At 38.3% G+C, this 16106-nt stretch overlaps 1 protein-coding gene across 7 annotated transcripts in view; it reads left to right on the forward strand.

The window, feature by feature from the left end:
* Window positions 1-355: 355 nt before the first annotated feature.
* Window positions 356-16106, forward strand: part of LOC136885067 (lymphotoxin beta receptor inhibitor) — a 57019-nt gene continuing 41268 nt past the window's right edge. The window contains exons 1-3 of one of the 7 annotated variants that reach the window (XM_067157466.2): window positions 356-655; window positions 787-899; window positions 6706-6798. In XM_067157466.2, the coding sequence (XP_067013567.1) occupies window positions 798-899; window positions 6706-6798 (195 nt within the window). In that variant the 5' untranslated portion in view covers window positions 356-655; window positions 787-797. The remainder of the gene's footprint in view (window positions 656-786; window positions 900-6705; window positions 6799-16106) is intronic. The other 6 variants (XM_067157465.2, XM_067157464.2, XM_067157467.2 and 3 more) reach the window with 6 other exon arrangements.

Raw genomic sequence — 16106 nt, forward strand, 5'->3', positions numbered from 1 at the left:
GCTAACAAGTAACTTCAATTTTAGATAATTGTTTGGCGCTAACCTAACTTCAGTCCTTTTTTCATTTATTTATCTTTTATTTTGGTAACCGCGTACCGGCCCAACTACAACACTGGTAATTTTGAAATGATCAGTTTGTTTTGATCGTTCAGTGATTTTAATATGGCATCAACGTCTCCAGTACATAGAGATTACATTCTCGCGAGAACATTCTTTACTCTTGTTTACTCCCTCCGAGAATACCGAATTATTCTCGATGGCCTGTTACCAAGTGTACCAACCTTGAATTTGTTGTCATTATCTGATTCAGACAATAGTGTCGCGCTCTACAAACTGCATCGTAGTGATCCGTAATTAAACTGAGTGTCCTAGAGTAAGCCAATGAGAACGCTCTGTGAGTGTCAGTACGAACGAATTACGTGTAGTTGTGATGTGATGCGATTGTACACGTGGACACACCTGTGAGGTATGTGTTGAATGTGTTGACAGTGCGCTGGTCTAATGTGGGAAACGTGTGCCACTTCTAGATAACACTTCCTCAATTTCGTTTCTCTTATTGTGTGAGTAAACTATTACGTGGCTTTGCTCTCTGATAATTGATACTATCAGTGTACCGGTCAGGTAATATTCTTGGAACTATCAATAAAAGAGTAACGTATGTTTATAAACTTACGTGTTGAGGTTATATGATGATCGTTTTTGATGTGATAGAAACTTTCTCCTGTGAATGAAGAAGGTTATATATGCCTAATTACCAGATTATTTGTGTTTTCGTTTCTGTTTCAGATTTAATTAACATGGACTTCACGCACTTAATTTTAAGCTTTCTGTGTGTAGCTTTTGCGGCTAGTCAACACCAACAGAGAGTAGCTCCTGGTGTCCCTCCTCAGCAATATAATGTAAGTTGTATTTATTACTGTCACGGATTGATTTTTAAGTGTTATGAAAACGTATCATAAATCATTTCTTCTCTTAGCTTAGCTTCAGTTTTTCACTATTGTCACCTGTAATGCAATAATCGGAAATGATATGCTCTACCGTTTTTGAAGATGTATGGGCTACATGAGACGTCTTGATATGCCATTTAAGTAAATTAGCTGAATGACTTCGAATATTGTTTAATTCCCTATCACATTAAAAACTTTCCATTGATTGGTAAAAAAATGGGTATTTCTCTTGTTGCTCATACCAGTACTGTAAAAAATACAAAGATAGCTATTCAACTCTTGTGGGTTAATAATTGTCTGTTCAGATACAAATAACAAGCTAAGATAGAAAGCTTTTAATTAATGTTGAGAGTTGCTTAGTACCTGGGTTATAGCCTATATTTTAAGAAATGAGATTGGTAAAACTAAGGAATAGGTCTCCAATATGCATTTCGTAACTACAGAAGGCAAATTATAGAAATCTTACCATGTATTACATGTAGAAGGGAGATGTGTTCATTTGCAATGCTTAGGACCTACCGATTGTCCCTAGAAATACTTTTACTGTTATAACCTAATATAAATTGTGCATCCCTTCAGCTTTAGCTATTGGCTGAAATTTATTAAATGTGGCATCACTTCCAGAATTCAACACAGGTATCTGGATTAATGACTTGACAGTCATATGTCATTATCAACTACCAAACAATAAAAAACTTTTAAACATTGCTTTTGCTGTTAAGTCAGTGATCTGACATGAAACATGCCCGTGTTTCACAGTTGCACACTCCAGTTGAGAGACCCTGAACTGTTCACTCTTGATGTGTTAAACCATTTGGGTTTGTCACTACCCACAGCGTGTACTGACCATTAAAGATGGATTGCTTGGTACATTGCGTGAGCAAGTGAGTGAGGTGTTATTAATAACAAAACCTCGTCCTCCATACCGTATGCACATCACTGCAGCACGCCCTTGCAGTGCAGGTCAAGTACATATTCCCTAGTTCTACCTGACATTCCACATGAATTCACTGTCATTGAATTAATAACTGGGTTACACAGTAAGTTATTCGTCACAGCATTGAATTGGCATGCATTGTCTGAATATATATTTATTTATATATTTATATATTTATTTCCAATCTCTTGCTGCTATTGATGGAAATGGCAAATGTAAAATGTTTTTTTCTCCATGTTGTTTGAGCCTTCAGTCCATATACTTGTTTGATGCAGCTCTCCATGCCACCCTATCCTGTGCTGATCTTTTCATACTTACATAACTACTACATCCTACATCTGCTCTAATCGGCTCGTCATATTCATACCATGGTCTACCCTTACCATTCTTACCACCTGCACTTCCCTCAAAAACCAATTGAACAAGTCCTCAAGGTGTGCCCTATCATTCTATTTCTTCTTCTAGTTAGATTTTGCCAAATCGATCTTCTCTTGCCTATTCAATTCAGTATCTCTTCATTCGTGATTTGATCCATCTCACCTTCAGCATTCTTCTGTAACACCACATTTATTCTCTTTCTTTCTGAGGTAGTTATTGTCTGTGTTTCACTTCCGTACAATGCCACGTTCCAGATGAAAGTCTTCAAAAACATCTTTCTAATTCCTACGTCAATTTACAATGGAGAAACCTAATATCTTGTAATCCTATATCAATGTTCGAAGTGAGCAAATTTCTTAAGAAAGGCCTTCTTTGCTTGTGGTAGTCTGCACTTTATGTCCTCCTTAATTCTGCCATCGTTAGTTATTCTCCTACCCAATTAACAATATTCGTCTACTTCCTTTAACCTTTTGACGAGTGTCGCATCCGAGTACATATTTGACCAGTAAACATCCTCTGGGGAGTGAGAATTTAAAAAAAAAATTACATCAAATTTATTTATTACAACTTTGAGAGACTTTGGGACACATGAAAAGACATTTTGGATCGAGAAAATACTGCCATTTCCAGACTTTTTAAATATATCACCTTCACTAATATCTCTATTTAGTTCATCTATAATATCATCACTTGTGTCCAGAAACCCCAGAGCATCATTTGTAATTTACAAAAGAAGAAACATTCACTGTTATATTTACACAAACCAAAAATCTTTATAGCTATGAAGAGCACAAACATCTATCCATATTAGTGGCAATCATAACACTGCTGTAACCTGTAGGCTAACGGCATGCCAAACTTTTGCGCTGTAGTGAGTATACGCATTTCCGTCGGAGACTACCACCATACAGAACTAGGATTTGTACAGCGACCTATTCGAATAACTGAAAAAGTCCCCAAAAATGCCGCCAGATGTCATATTACATCAGTAAGCAATTAAGTTCTTAGTTCTAGCCTAAAACAACAAATGCTGTGCGCACTCTATTGACTGCCCTTAGGTGCACACGTCAACAGGTTAATATTTCATTTCCTAATCTAATATATCCTGCATCACTTAACTTCGTTCGACTGCACTCCATTACTTTTTTTTTTTTTTTTTTTTTTTGCTAGGGGTTTTACGTCGCACCGACACAGAAAGGTCTTATGGCGACGATGGGATGGGAAGGGCCTAGGAGTTGGAAGGAAGCGGCCGTGGCCTTAGTTAAGGTACAGCCCCAGCATTTGCCTGGTGTGAAAATGGGAAACCACGGAAAACCATTTTCAGGGCTGCCGATAGTGGGATTCGAACCTACTATCTCCCGGATGCAAGCTCACAGCCGCGCGCCTCTACGCGCACGGCCAACTCGCCCGGTCCATTACTTTTGTTTTGGACTTTAGTTTCATCTTGTACTCCTTCACCAAGACTCTGTCCATACCATTCATCAGTTTCTCCATAAGATCCATAATATATTTTCCTAAGTGGAACTAGCCCACTGCTTTTTGTTAATTCCTTTGAAATTTTAATTAATTTATCTCACACTCTCACAGTTTTAACATGCCCCCCCCCCCCCTCTCCCCCCGAAGTTCCTTATTTCCAAACTTATCCTATAGGGATTTTTACAAAGTACAACTGGGAAACCACGCTCTGTTAACACTAATAAGAAGGTCCGACACTTCGAAAAGTGATCCCTCTGTGGGTGGGGGGCCGGTAGAATAACATCCATGGAATCCCCTGCCTGTCATAAGAAGCAACTAAAATGGGTCTCAGGGGCTCTCAACTTGGGAGCGTGGGTTGGTGACCACGGGACCCTTAGCTGAGTTATGGCATTGCTTCTACTTACTTGTGTCAGGCTTCTCACTTTCTTCTGTCCTATCTGACCTTCCTTGGTCAACCTTTGTTTTGTTTTTTTTCGACCCCAACGGTATTAGAGTACTCAGCGCCTAGGGAGTCTTTCATTTTCATGCCCTTCGTGGCCCTTGACCGATACCTTCAATTTTTCAAAGTGTCAGATCCCTTCCGTTTTTTTCCCTCTGATTAGTGTTATATAGAGGATGGTTGCCTAGTTGTACCTCCTCTCAAAACGATAATCACCACGACCACAACCACTTTGAAAAGTGAAGGGCATGAAAATGAAAATAGACTGCCTAGACCTCAAACGTAATATCATCTAGGTCAGGAAAGAACAAGAGTTGACCAAGGGAAGTCAGATAGGAAACCTGATACTCAAGATACTGATACAAATAAGTGGAAGCAACGCCAGACTCGCCTAGTGGAACCATGGTCGCCAACCCATGCTCCCAAGATGAGAGTACTTGGCTTACCTTACAACAGGCAGTGGATACTGTCGGTGTCACTCTACCACCCCCCACCCACAGGGGTTACATGGTCGAGAATGATGCCGGAATAAACATGTGATGGTGAAAGGGTTAAGGCATTTCCATTCCCCTATTTTGAATCAATATTGTGAATTAGTTATTGTGAAAATACTTAAGTGATGCTCAAATTTTGCTTGGCAGTAATAATTTTGAAAGTCCGATTAGTCTCGCCTAGTGATGATAGCCACATAATGTCCCTGTTAAAAACAACACAAAATGGAGTAATGTATTTTTCCTTGCAAACTTTGATATCATTCCATTCCCATGTGGAAAAAAAAAAAGTCATTAGTTCCGTAAAGACTTGCGTTCTGTGAAGTAATTCTACTTGTGATTTTACTGATTACTTTTTGAAAAAGTAGTTTATAACTAATTTTAATTTAGTACATTTTTTATCAGGTAACTGTAATTTAGCCCAGTTGCTTTTATTTTTACTTTTCCTTTCACTGGATACCAACCACGGTATTGTTTCAGAACATTTGGTCATTTTCAAAATTTTGTTCACCATGTTGCTTCTACCCTAATTGTTCAAAGTCTTCCATAATGATTTCTCTCTTTTTTTCTTTTCTTTTTCTTTGCGTCTTACCAATTCAGTTGGGTGGGAAGGAAATGACCGTGGCCTTAATTAAAGTACAGTCCTGGCATTTATCTGGTATGAAAATGGGAAACCACGGAAAACCATCTTCAGGTCTGCCGACAGTGGGGTTCGAACCAACTATCTCCCGAATACAAGTGGATAGCTGCGTGACCCAAGCCGCGCAGCCACTTGCTTGGTAATTTTGTTATTTTGGGGTTAACATTCTTTATTCAATAATACGCATATCATGAGTAAGAATTGACATTCTGAAGTTGATGTGATACTGTACTAATTAGGAAATTTGCACATGGTCAATTCGACCCCGTCATAACTTTTTCCGTAGGGATCGTGGGCCAACCCTTGTGATACCATCGTGGCACCACACATGAAGGATAGGTTCTTACATTTAGATGGACTTTGGTTTAATTTTATGTCTGACAATTAATTGAGAGAAAATATTCGATAGGCCTATTTAATGTGTAAATGTGTGAAAATGCTTTATTAAATGTTAAAACTTGTAGAACTTTCTGTTAAGGAATAAAAATTGATGTGGGTCAAGATGGCAGTATAACCACTTCACATCAAATTATTCTTATGAGATTATTTACATGCCTCTGGAATATACTTTTACTTGTCTCGTGTCTCTTATTAATAGTATGAAAGAGAGCCGGGAGGCGGACTAGCAACGACCGTTGAAGTGAATGTGAATATTACAATCAGCTAGGTATTTAGTTGTAGATTTTGCAACCTGGAAAGTAGGATTAAGCGAGGTGTACAGGCTGTTGTTGACCATTCACATAGAAATTTAAGATCTTCAACATTCAAATAGGAATATTGAAAAAGATCTCGGTAAGTCTGTTGATTTACTGTAGCTCATGGGAAATAAGATGATGTGTCAAAACTTCTGAAAAATCAAGACCTGTTTAGTGTCAATTGAGGGACTAAAGAGTGAAAACTCTGCATTAAAGAAATATTATAGTGACTTAAATTTAAAGCTAGATGATTTAGAGCAATAAATTATGGTAGGCGTAACACTTTGGCACTCTGGCTTTATTGTAAAATTTGTGAGGCGTATTGACAGAGGTAGGTTTCTTCAGAAATGTAAGGTTAAGAGATATCTTACTTATGATATTGTCATATCTCTGGGGGTGGGTGGGTGGGGGGACTATCTTTGTCAACCCTAGTAAATAAATAAATGCATTAAAAGCTGTAGAAGTTTTGATGGTAACAGAGAGCTTCATTCATTCTGCTTTTACCTATATTACTCAGTTCTGTAAAAGGAGTGTTTAAATTGACTATTTGTGTTCAATCTAGCCTGTATCATTTTCTCCAACTTGTCCCTACATGTCCTGATGTTACTGCAGTTCCTTTTCCTCTCTGTGTCTCTCTGGCAGCCAATGACCATTGTGACAGCGTTCTTTGGCTCTGTTTCATCATTGTCATCTTTCTTCCAGCCCCAGCAAGTTGTCCAACAGCCTGTTCACCAACAGGTAGTCCAACAAGTACCTCTTCAACAAGTCCCAGTACAGAATGTTCAGTATCAACAGGTAAACTGCTGACATTCGGGATGCATGTGTCTTAACAGGTTCATTGATAAGATTGCATGTACAAGGTTCATAACAGGGATGCTCTAGTTTCATTATTTGGTGCTTACAGGAAGGATGCTTCAAAAATTTGGGCCACACTTATTATTTTAAAGGTTCTCCTCACTCAGTCTACTTCCAGTAGATATTTTTTTTTTAGTTCCTTAATTGAGATTCTGTAGTGCAAAACTTAATGATCTACTACCCAGCATAAAACATGTTAGCAAAGGTCATTCATATGAATGTTACCTCTTACGATTTCTTGGAGAGTGATATGTCTGTCACAAAGGGATCCGCCAACCCTTATGGGGAGAAACTGAAGCTGAAGTAAGATAGGGGGCCCATATTTCGTCCCCTTAGCAGATCTGGACTTGTAGAAATTCATTAATATTATGTACAAGGCTAGAAATTGGTATATATATTACTGAATATGTTCCTCCCCTTACGGACAAGTTACAGTGAAACTTTTACAACGCAAGGTAATCAATATTTGACATAAACGAAACTACCAAAAATGTGTTCGTAATTTTGCCCCCCCACCACCACCACCACCACCACCACCACCACCACCACCACCACCACCACATTTATGAAAAATGCTGTTAATTTTAATATATTTTTCCTTTCTAACCTTACCATGTACTTTCCCTATAATGAATTTTGTGAAGGCCATTTATGAAAAATGTTTTCTTGGTGTTCTTTTTAACATAGTCTTTCAGCGTTGCTCGTGGGATGTTAAACGCTTTACTTGCACACTTGTAACCCATTACCTTGTCTCTCAATGCATTAATAGCCTTTTTCATAGCCTCCTTATCCCACTACTTGTGTTCGCCCATCTGAAAATATTAATAAACTTCATAAATAACAAATAAAATGAAGGGGGACCAAATTACGAATACAGTATTCCCTAATTTATTATAATGGCCACTGCAGTAACTTACACCAACCACTTCTCTGTAGTGATTTCACGCCAGGAACTACACCACACGACTGAAGTGCAGTCCAGTATTTCATATACATATCAGTGCTTTCTCTGGGAGCAGCTGGCTCTTAATTTGAATGCTACACTAACTCACCTCAGCATGAAAAATGAATCCTCCTTGTACATGGAAACTAAACATGGTGCACAAATCAACTCTCATAACAAGACAATGGGTTGAGGCTACACGTGTTGCACGGTTGAACATTAGGTACCAGTCGTGCAAACTAGAAATCCCTAGGGAGACGAAATAAGGTGTGGGGATGGAATTTGCCCCCCTCCCGCCCAACCATACAGAAAAATTTGACTGAGTGGAACAATATATTCCGTAAATTTGAGATGAAGATAAGTAAAACAAAGGCTGTAGAAATGACCCTCAACAGGAAAGGAACAAACTCAAACCTCTATTTGAAAGGAGCAAAATTAGAATCAGTTTTTCACTTCAAATACCTTGGAAGCACAGTCTCGAAGACAACACTATCAAGCAGGAAATATTCAGCAGGATACAGGAAGCTTCATACTTTTACAATCAAGTCAGAAATCTACTCTGGGACTGCAAAATACCACAAAAAAGGATAAACAACCCTGTACCATACCTACTTCATACCGATTCTCACATATAGTTTAGAGGCATGTACTCTACAAAACAAACAGCAGAATTCAGGCAGTAGAAATGAGATTCATTAGAACTATAAATCGAACTACTTTAAAGGACAAAATCAGGAATGTAAACAGAAAGGCAGCTCGCATTGAGGTCCCTATTACTAGTTTGATAAAGAGAATGGAGAGCAAAATACATTCCAGAAAATACTTCGACCTTACTGTCCAAGGAAAAAGACCAAGGGGAAGGCCAAGGAAATGGTGGATAGACACAGTGCAATCAGATGTGGAGGAGAGAGGTCTCAAATGGGAAGATGTTCTGGAACAGAAAATCTATGCAGACAGGAAGAGATAGCAAGCGCTTGTACACCATTGGAGTTTATGATGATGAACCTAATATCATAAATCATGCAACATTTTCCATACCTGTGGGGTCCATAGCCACTCCCATTAGCTGAAATTGATCCAGTGTGAGATACCTCGCTCTTCATTTCCATAATGTGCCCGTACCACTGAAGTCTATGCTTCTTTATTACACTGGTAATAGGGACCTCAATGCCAGCTGGCTTCCTGTTTACTTCATTCCTGATTTTGTCCTTTAAAGTAGTGTGATGTCAGATGGATGTCATTACCAACTCCTAAACCAATGGTGGTAAATTGATACATACACGCACACCTTTGCTTGGTATATATACTGTAAATAATCCAATGGTGATAACTTTCCAACTTTTCTAACCCCTTGCTCAGCATATATGCATTGGTGATAACTGTAGACATTGGATTTGCATGCACTAAAAAAATATCTAAAATATGCATGCATTTATGGTGTCAAAATTTTTAAAATATGCTCTAAAATTTTGAAAATATGCTGTTATGCACTAAGTATATATGATTTATAGATATACTCACATTGACTGATTCTCCTTGTACTGTATCTTCCTGGAGGTTGTAATTTGATTTACAGTATACATTGATGATTTTTTCCAAATGTGCACAAATAAATTTATGATATTCATCAGTTATAGGCCCTACTCCTTTCACACCACACGGTTTCAACCGTACAGCAAAAGAAACAAACGGCTTTTTGCTGTGGAGATGTTATATTCACATTGCAGTGGTTTCTTTCCATTGGGAGCTCTGTGCATGCCTGGATACTAGTCATACAAGAGTCTTGGAATGGATCATGAACAAATTATTGCATTATGGTTATTTCATCGTCTCCAAAAGAGACAAAGATGAAATCCTCTCTTTGAGTGCATCCTATTAATCAGAGGAAATAGGAAGTGGGATTATTTTATACAATGTTTAAAGATCTCAGGAATGCTGAACATATTAAAATGAGATTAATTACATGCTGAACATACATTTTTAACTACTTCCATATGTCAGTTGCCGCAGCACAGGCCTGGTTTGGACTAGAGTAATCAGTAAAATCAGCAGTCCTGGGATGCCTGTCGTACATAGATTAAGAGATCAGACCACAGCATAAACATGCAGGACGAACCTCAAGTTATGTAACAGCACGGGCAGTTCCCACCCTCTGGCTGTGACACACACCATTCCAAAATTCTCACGAGACAGCCAGAGGGCTTACGTCAGCCAGAGAGGATATATAAAAGCCAAGGTCAGTAACTATTCTCGTAGTGTGATTGCTGCCTAGGAGACAAATTACCTCAGATCAAGTACGGACATTTCACTCGCCTTGACAAAGAATACTGCAATGTATTCGAAACGTCGGCAGACTGTGCAGAATGTACAGAAAACAACACGTTTCAACTCAGAAGAAGAACCAGATAATTTGTATAATATTCCTACAAACTAAACACAAGTTATCTCTCGCGTGCGACCTCCTCCATAGTTGGCATACGATTAAAAATACACACGTATTACACGGCACAATAATGGCACTGTGCCATGACCGTGTAATATGAAAGGTGTAATGGTCTTTGCACCACTAAAATAATGTGGCCGTACGGAAAAAACTGTGTAGTGTGAAAGAAGCATTAACATCAGTTTGTATGCAGAGAAGGACCTCACAGAGTCCACAGACGTGATTGGACAGTATTTGTAAGCACTAACAAACTCTCGAGGTATTTCCTCTGGAAGTTGTACGCTATCATCTTAAATATATTTGATAACAGGGCTTAAAATGCCTGAAATCGGGATTTCTTTGTAATGCAGTGAACGGTTTTGTACTCTATATTTATTCATATTTCAGAGGGGCACACTTCATTCACATTCTCAAGGACTAAAATAAAATCATGAAGTAACAAGCCATACTTTTCTAGTTTCTCTATTGCATGGGCTTTATTATATTCAAGTCCCTCTGCAACATTTCATTTTTGAAAATGTTTTGCAAATGTTGAATTGATAAAGCACTTGGATTTAGATTACAAACAGCTTCTTTAACTTCATTGAAATTATCAGCATAAAAGAGAGCAGTTTATCCATGTATCATAGCAGGTAAATGTTAGTTCCAGGGCTGAATTATATTCCAGATGTTTTTCCCTGTAAGTGTTAATAGAAAAAGGGGCTTTTACAAATACTAGAAATGAATGTATACTTCAGAAAACTATTCCTGTATGACTTCTGCTATCCTTTAAAGCCCTTGTGCAGTAAAGTAACATGAGTTAAATGGGAATAAAATATTTTCAGAGATGAAGCAGCTCATGGTTGTAGCATCTGAAATTAGAACTCAAAATTTATGTTCAATACCTTCTGGTCATGACATTCTTTAAAGAATCATTCACAAAATGAGCTATGATAGAATTATTAGTTTTCTCTAAGACCCTACAAGTGATTTAAAAAAAAAAAAAAAAGGCTTTTCCGGCTTGTTTTGCACAGAGTTTGCCATCAAGAAAATTCATCACATGGTGCACATAGGAGCCTGTAGTTTCTTTCACCTAACACACTCCATATGGTCTTTCAAATTATCTTGTATTTCGTTAATGGTTATAAGGTAAGTTCTCCAGACAGTTCTTTCTTAGGGTTGATTCATCCGGAATGGTATAATTGCAATATTTATTTAGGAAATTCCAGAATGTGCATTACTAAATATATTCCACTGTGTATTTGCTACAATTAATGTGTACATAGATAGTTTTTTTTTTTTTAATTAGATGAAGAGGGGGGTTTGTTTTGTAGGTAATATTTGCTTCAAAGAGCTGCTTTTCTCGTTAGCTGCAAGATATTGATTCATAGTTGAATTTTGGCTTAACTGAAACTTTTTTTTCTCACACACTATTTGTTTATTGCATACTTTGCTGTCTGTGGTGTAATGCAGCAGTATACATTCCTGAACCTATTATCTTAAAATTGCACTTTTAATACTTTTATCATATTTTGGCATTGCAGCATGCAAAAACCCATGGCAAACAGCCCCGAAGGGCTATGGCCTACTAAACGACCACTGCTCTGCACGACAAATCCTTTCAGCTTTTATTCTTGGCTTTCTATTTCAGAGCCACTATCTCACCATCAGAAAGCTCCTCAACTGTAATCACGTAGGCCAAGTGGACCTCTAACTAGCCCTCAGATCCAGGTAAAAGTCCCTGACTTGGCCAGGAATCAAACCTGAGGCCCCAGGTAAGAGGCAGTCACACTGCCTCTAGACCACGGTCCTAGCTGGAAATAATCCAATGGTAATAACTTTTCTACGGCATATACTGTATGCTGAAAATAATCCGGTGGCAGATGGCACTTAGACTCAGGCGAATTCTTGTGGCTAAAGTTTGAACTACTTGCAGACTGAATATCACATAGCCCAGTTTTTACCGCACAGGCATAGGCACATAGTCCACGTTTTAGCAATAACGTGGAATTTGATTGTTTTGACACCTACCTCGGTTTTTGTATTCGGTCGACAATTGTATTCACTAGCAAGTGCCTTTTTTTTTTAAATTCTTTAGATTGCACCAACACAGGTAGGACTTGTGGAGACATTAGTACAGATAACCATCTTCGCGGCTGCTGAAAGTGCGGTTCGAACACACTGTCTCGCAAATACAAGCTCACAACATAGCCAACTACTTGATGTGTCTGAAATGCTGAAACCTTGAGATCTGATGATAACTCTTTGTGTATGTCTTTTCCCCTGTTATGTGTACAGTTTTCTACTGTATAGAGTTGAGTACTGGACTTTTAACGGGCGCTATGTGCAAGAAGGTTGAAGTTCTTAAAATGTGGACACACTGCAGAATTTTGAAATTTTCCTGGATTGCTAGTCACCATATGGAAACATTGTGGGACATGAGTAAGGAGATTGAAATCTTCACAACCGTCAAGGGGAGGAAACTTGAATACAGTACTTCAACTATGTTATTCATAATACCAAGTACAGCTTTTCACACTTGACAATCTAGGCGGGGAAATTGAAGGCAGATGTGGTCCAGATCACAGAAGGACATCTGAGATAGGGAATCTTTAAGAGTGGTTTCAGGTTGATACAGGTTCTTTGTTTCAGATGGCTACAGATAAAGTACAAGTCATGCTTTTGATCACCAATATTCTTGGGAGTACATAGCATTTAAAGGACTACTGCCTTTATTGTTTTCAGAATACCGAGATGCCAAAATTTCATCTCAAACGATTTCATTTTCATGCAGTTTATCTATGGACTGGCTAGGATACTTGCACACCTTAAAATACCACCAAACTGAGCTAGAATTTATGAGGTAAACTGTCACTGAACCAGTAAAGATATGAAGGAGACCCTTGCATTGCTGGCATCTTCAAATCCTTGGCTATCAACTGAAGTAGAAAAGAAATGTTTTTGTGTTGTGGTTTCTGCAGAAAGAAAATTGACTTTGAGGGCATCCAGTCCTTGTAAACTTGCCACCGTTCAGAATCGAGTTGAGACCAAAAGAGATGTGACGGATACTCTTGCTCAATTGGCTTCAAGTCGTATAGGCTGTCGGAGGAAGCAGAAAAAGAAACATGGTACTCTTGTGTATTTTCTTGGAAAGTATTCAAGAAAACATAAGAATCAACTTGTTTCCTGCTCAGGAGCCGCTCACAGTATTATGCGAGTGGAAAGTGTATCAGGGGCCGATTTCTTGTAACATCTTTTTGTTGTTGTTGTTATTAATGTCATTAATGTACAGTATCTCGTCTCCCATCCCTCGGCTTGTTGGTTGGGCTGGGAAGCGGAATGGTGCCCGTTGGAGGCTGAGACTAGTGGATGTAGGACTGAGATTGTCAAGAAGAGGACCCATCTATTTGAAGCCGTTTCGTGGTTTCATATTTGTCTTATTCCTTTTTTTTTTAAGAATTCCTCTTTCTTCCCATGCTGACCTATCACTGTGTTTATCCTATTGTTTGTTCCTATTCTTATTCCTGTCTGTAGGTGACTTTGTGTATTCACGTAATGTTTTGTTCCATATCTTTAATAATAGTATTATGTCTCCCTTTCATATTCTTGCCTACGTAGTCCATCTTCCTCCTTACTTCAATCAGTGATCTGCATTTAGGGTTGTCGCCAAGGTGGCAGATTCCCTATCATTTGTTTACCTGTCTTTTCTTAAATGTTTTCAAAGAACTTGGAAAGTTATCTAAACATGCCCTTGATAAATTATTCCAATCCGTTACTCCTCAACCTGTAAATGAAAATTTGCCCCAATTTTTTTATTCGAATTTTATCTTCTTTCCTATTTTTAAAAGCACTGCTCAAGCTTATTAGTTTACTAATGTCATTCCACACTAATTTGTTCACTAAGTCACATTAACACACGGGACATGTTTCATCCTGAAGTGCAGGACATCTTCAGCCATAGCCTGGCTAGTGATAAAAATCAACAAACATGAGAAAGAAAGAAAAACATGCAATTGCTACAATGAAATTGTTTTGTCCACTAAAAAACAATTACACGGCGGAACCCAGCCGGTCACAACTCACAGGTATCTAACCAGACTTAAAACGCACACATGTGAAAACAAGAAACAGCAAGGACGACTGTTGAGGACAAGAGGGGTGAGTACATGTTCCCTTATAATAAAGATTAGTATGTTTCCGCTCACAGTTTCAACCGCTCACCAGTATATTTTTTCGTTCTTTACAGACCTTTTTCTATACGAAGCAATATCTCGCTGCATTTGACATCTTTTTACATTACATACATACATTATCATTATAGACCGTTATGCCTTTCAGCGTTCAGTCTGTAAGCCTCTGTGAATTTACTAAACGTTGTCACAGTCCTCTATTTGCAACTAGTGCCTTGGCCTCATTTAGTTCTATACCTCTTATCTTTAAATCATTAGAAACTGAGTCTAGCCATCTTCGTCTTAGTCTCCCTCTACTTCTCTTACCCTCCATAAGAGTCCATTATTCTCCTAGGTAACCTATCCTCCTCCATTCGCCTCACATGACCCCACCACCAAAGCCGGTTTATGCGTACGTCTTCATCCATCGAGTTTGTTCCTAACATAGCCTTCATTCCCTCATTCCGAAACATGTCTCGTGAGTTAATGTGACTTAGTAAACAAATAAATAACGTGTATTTGGTATTGAGTAGGTGGATTCTCAAAGGCCTTTAAAATCTTGACAATTATTGAGTCTCAGTACAGTTCAAATAATAAATTTTGTAATGTACAACATACCACTTAAACTGTATATAGGATAATATCTTTTTTTTGTTTATTTCCACCTATTCAATACATTACAAAATGTTGGCATTTAACATAAATGATTTTCATCACTTGTAACATACCACTTAGTCGAGCATCTCATCTCCTGCTTTCCAAGTTGTTCCAGCACGAAGTTTGCAGTATTTTCGTAACACTACTTTTGTGTTGGAAATCATACTGCTTTCCTTTGGATCTTTTCTAGTTCTTGTATCAAGTAGTCTTGGTGTGCTTTCCACACACTGGAACCATATTCTAGGTGGGGTCTTACCAGAGACTTGCATGCCCTCTCCTTTACATCCTTACTGCAACCCCTAAATACCCTCATAACCATGTGAAGAGATCATTTCTTATATTAACACCTCAGTGATTCCCATGAGGTACTATCACACCATCAACACAGTAATTAAAACTGAGAGGACTTTTTCCCTTGGTGAAACTTACTACCTGACTTTCCATCCCATTTACCGTCATACCATTGTCCGCTGTCCATCTCACAACATTGTCTAGGTTCCCCTGCAGTTGTTCACAATCCTGCATCTCATTTACTACTGTATACAGCAGGGGTAACCTTACTTCTGGGAGCTGCAAATTTAGGAGACAAAAAATTGGGAGCATGCTTAGAAAATGGTGTATAAAATGAAGACACGTTTTTCATTTTATAACAAATGAAGGAACGTTTATTTTCTACGCTACACAGAACATTATTTTCAGGTACACATCAAGGAACAAGATTTTACTTTTGAGGAGTGCTTTTTCTGAGTGTTCATTTTTGCTGTTAGTTTCTTTTGAAATCTGGCTGATAATTGGTAAGCGCAGTTCGCACAAGTTCACTTAAATGTTCATCAGTTCGATCAGATCGATATGTAGATTTAATGAATTTAATCGTTGAGTACAGTGATTCACACACATAAGTAGTCCCAAAGATTGGGGTTAGTCTTTTGGCACACTGTTTTGTTAGTGTGTATTTTTCTTCTGGAACATTCTTCCAAAATTCTGTGGTAGAAATGGCACTTCGTTTGAGTCCTTTTAATCCTTCGTCCTCTTGCAGTTCTTGTAGCTCCAACTCTAC

This window comes from Anabrus simplex, chromosome 13, assembly GCF_040414725.1.
Source record: "Anabrus simplex isolate iqAnaSimp1 chromosome 13, ASM4041472v1, whole genome shotgun sequence".
NCBI lineage: Eukaryota > Metazoa > Arthropoda > Insecta > Orthoptera > Tettigoniidae > Anabrus > Anabrus simplex.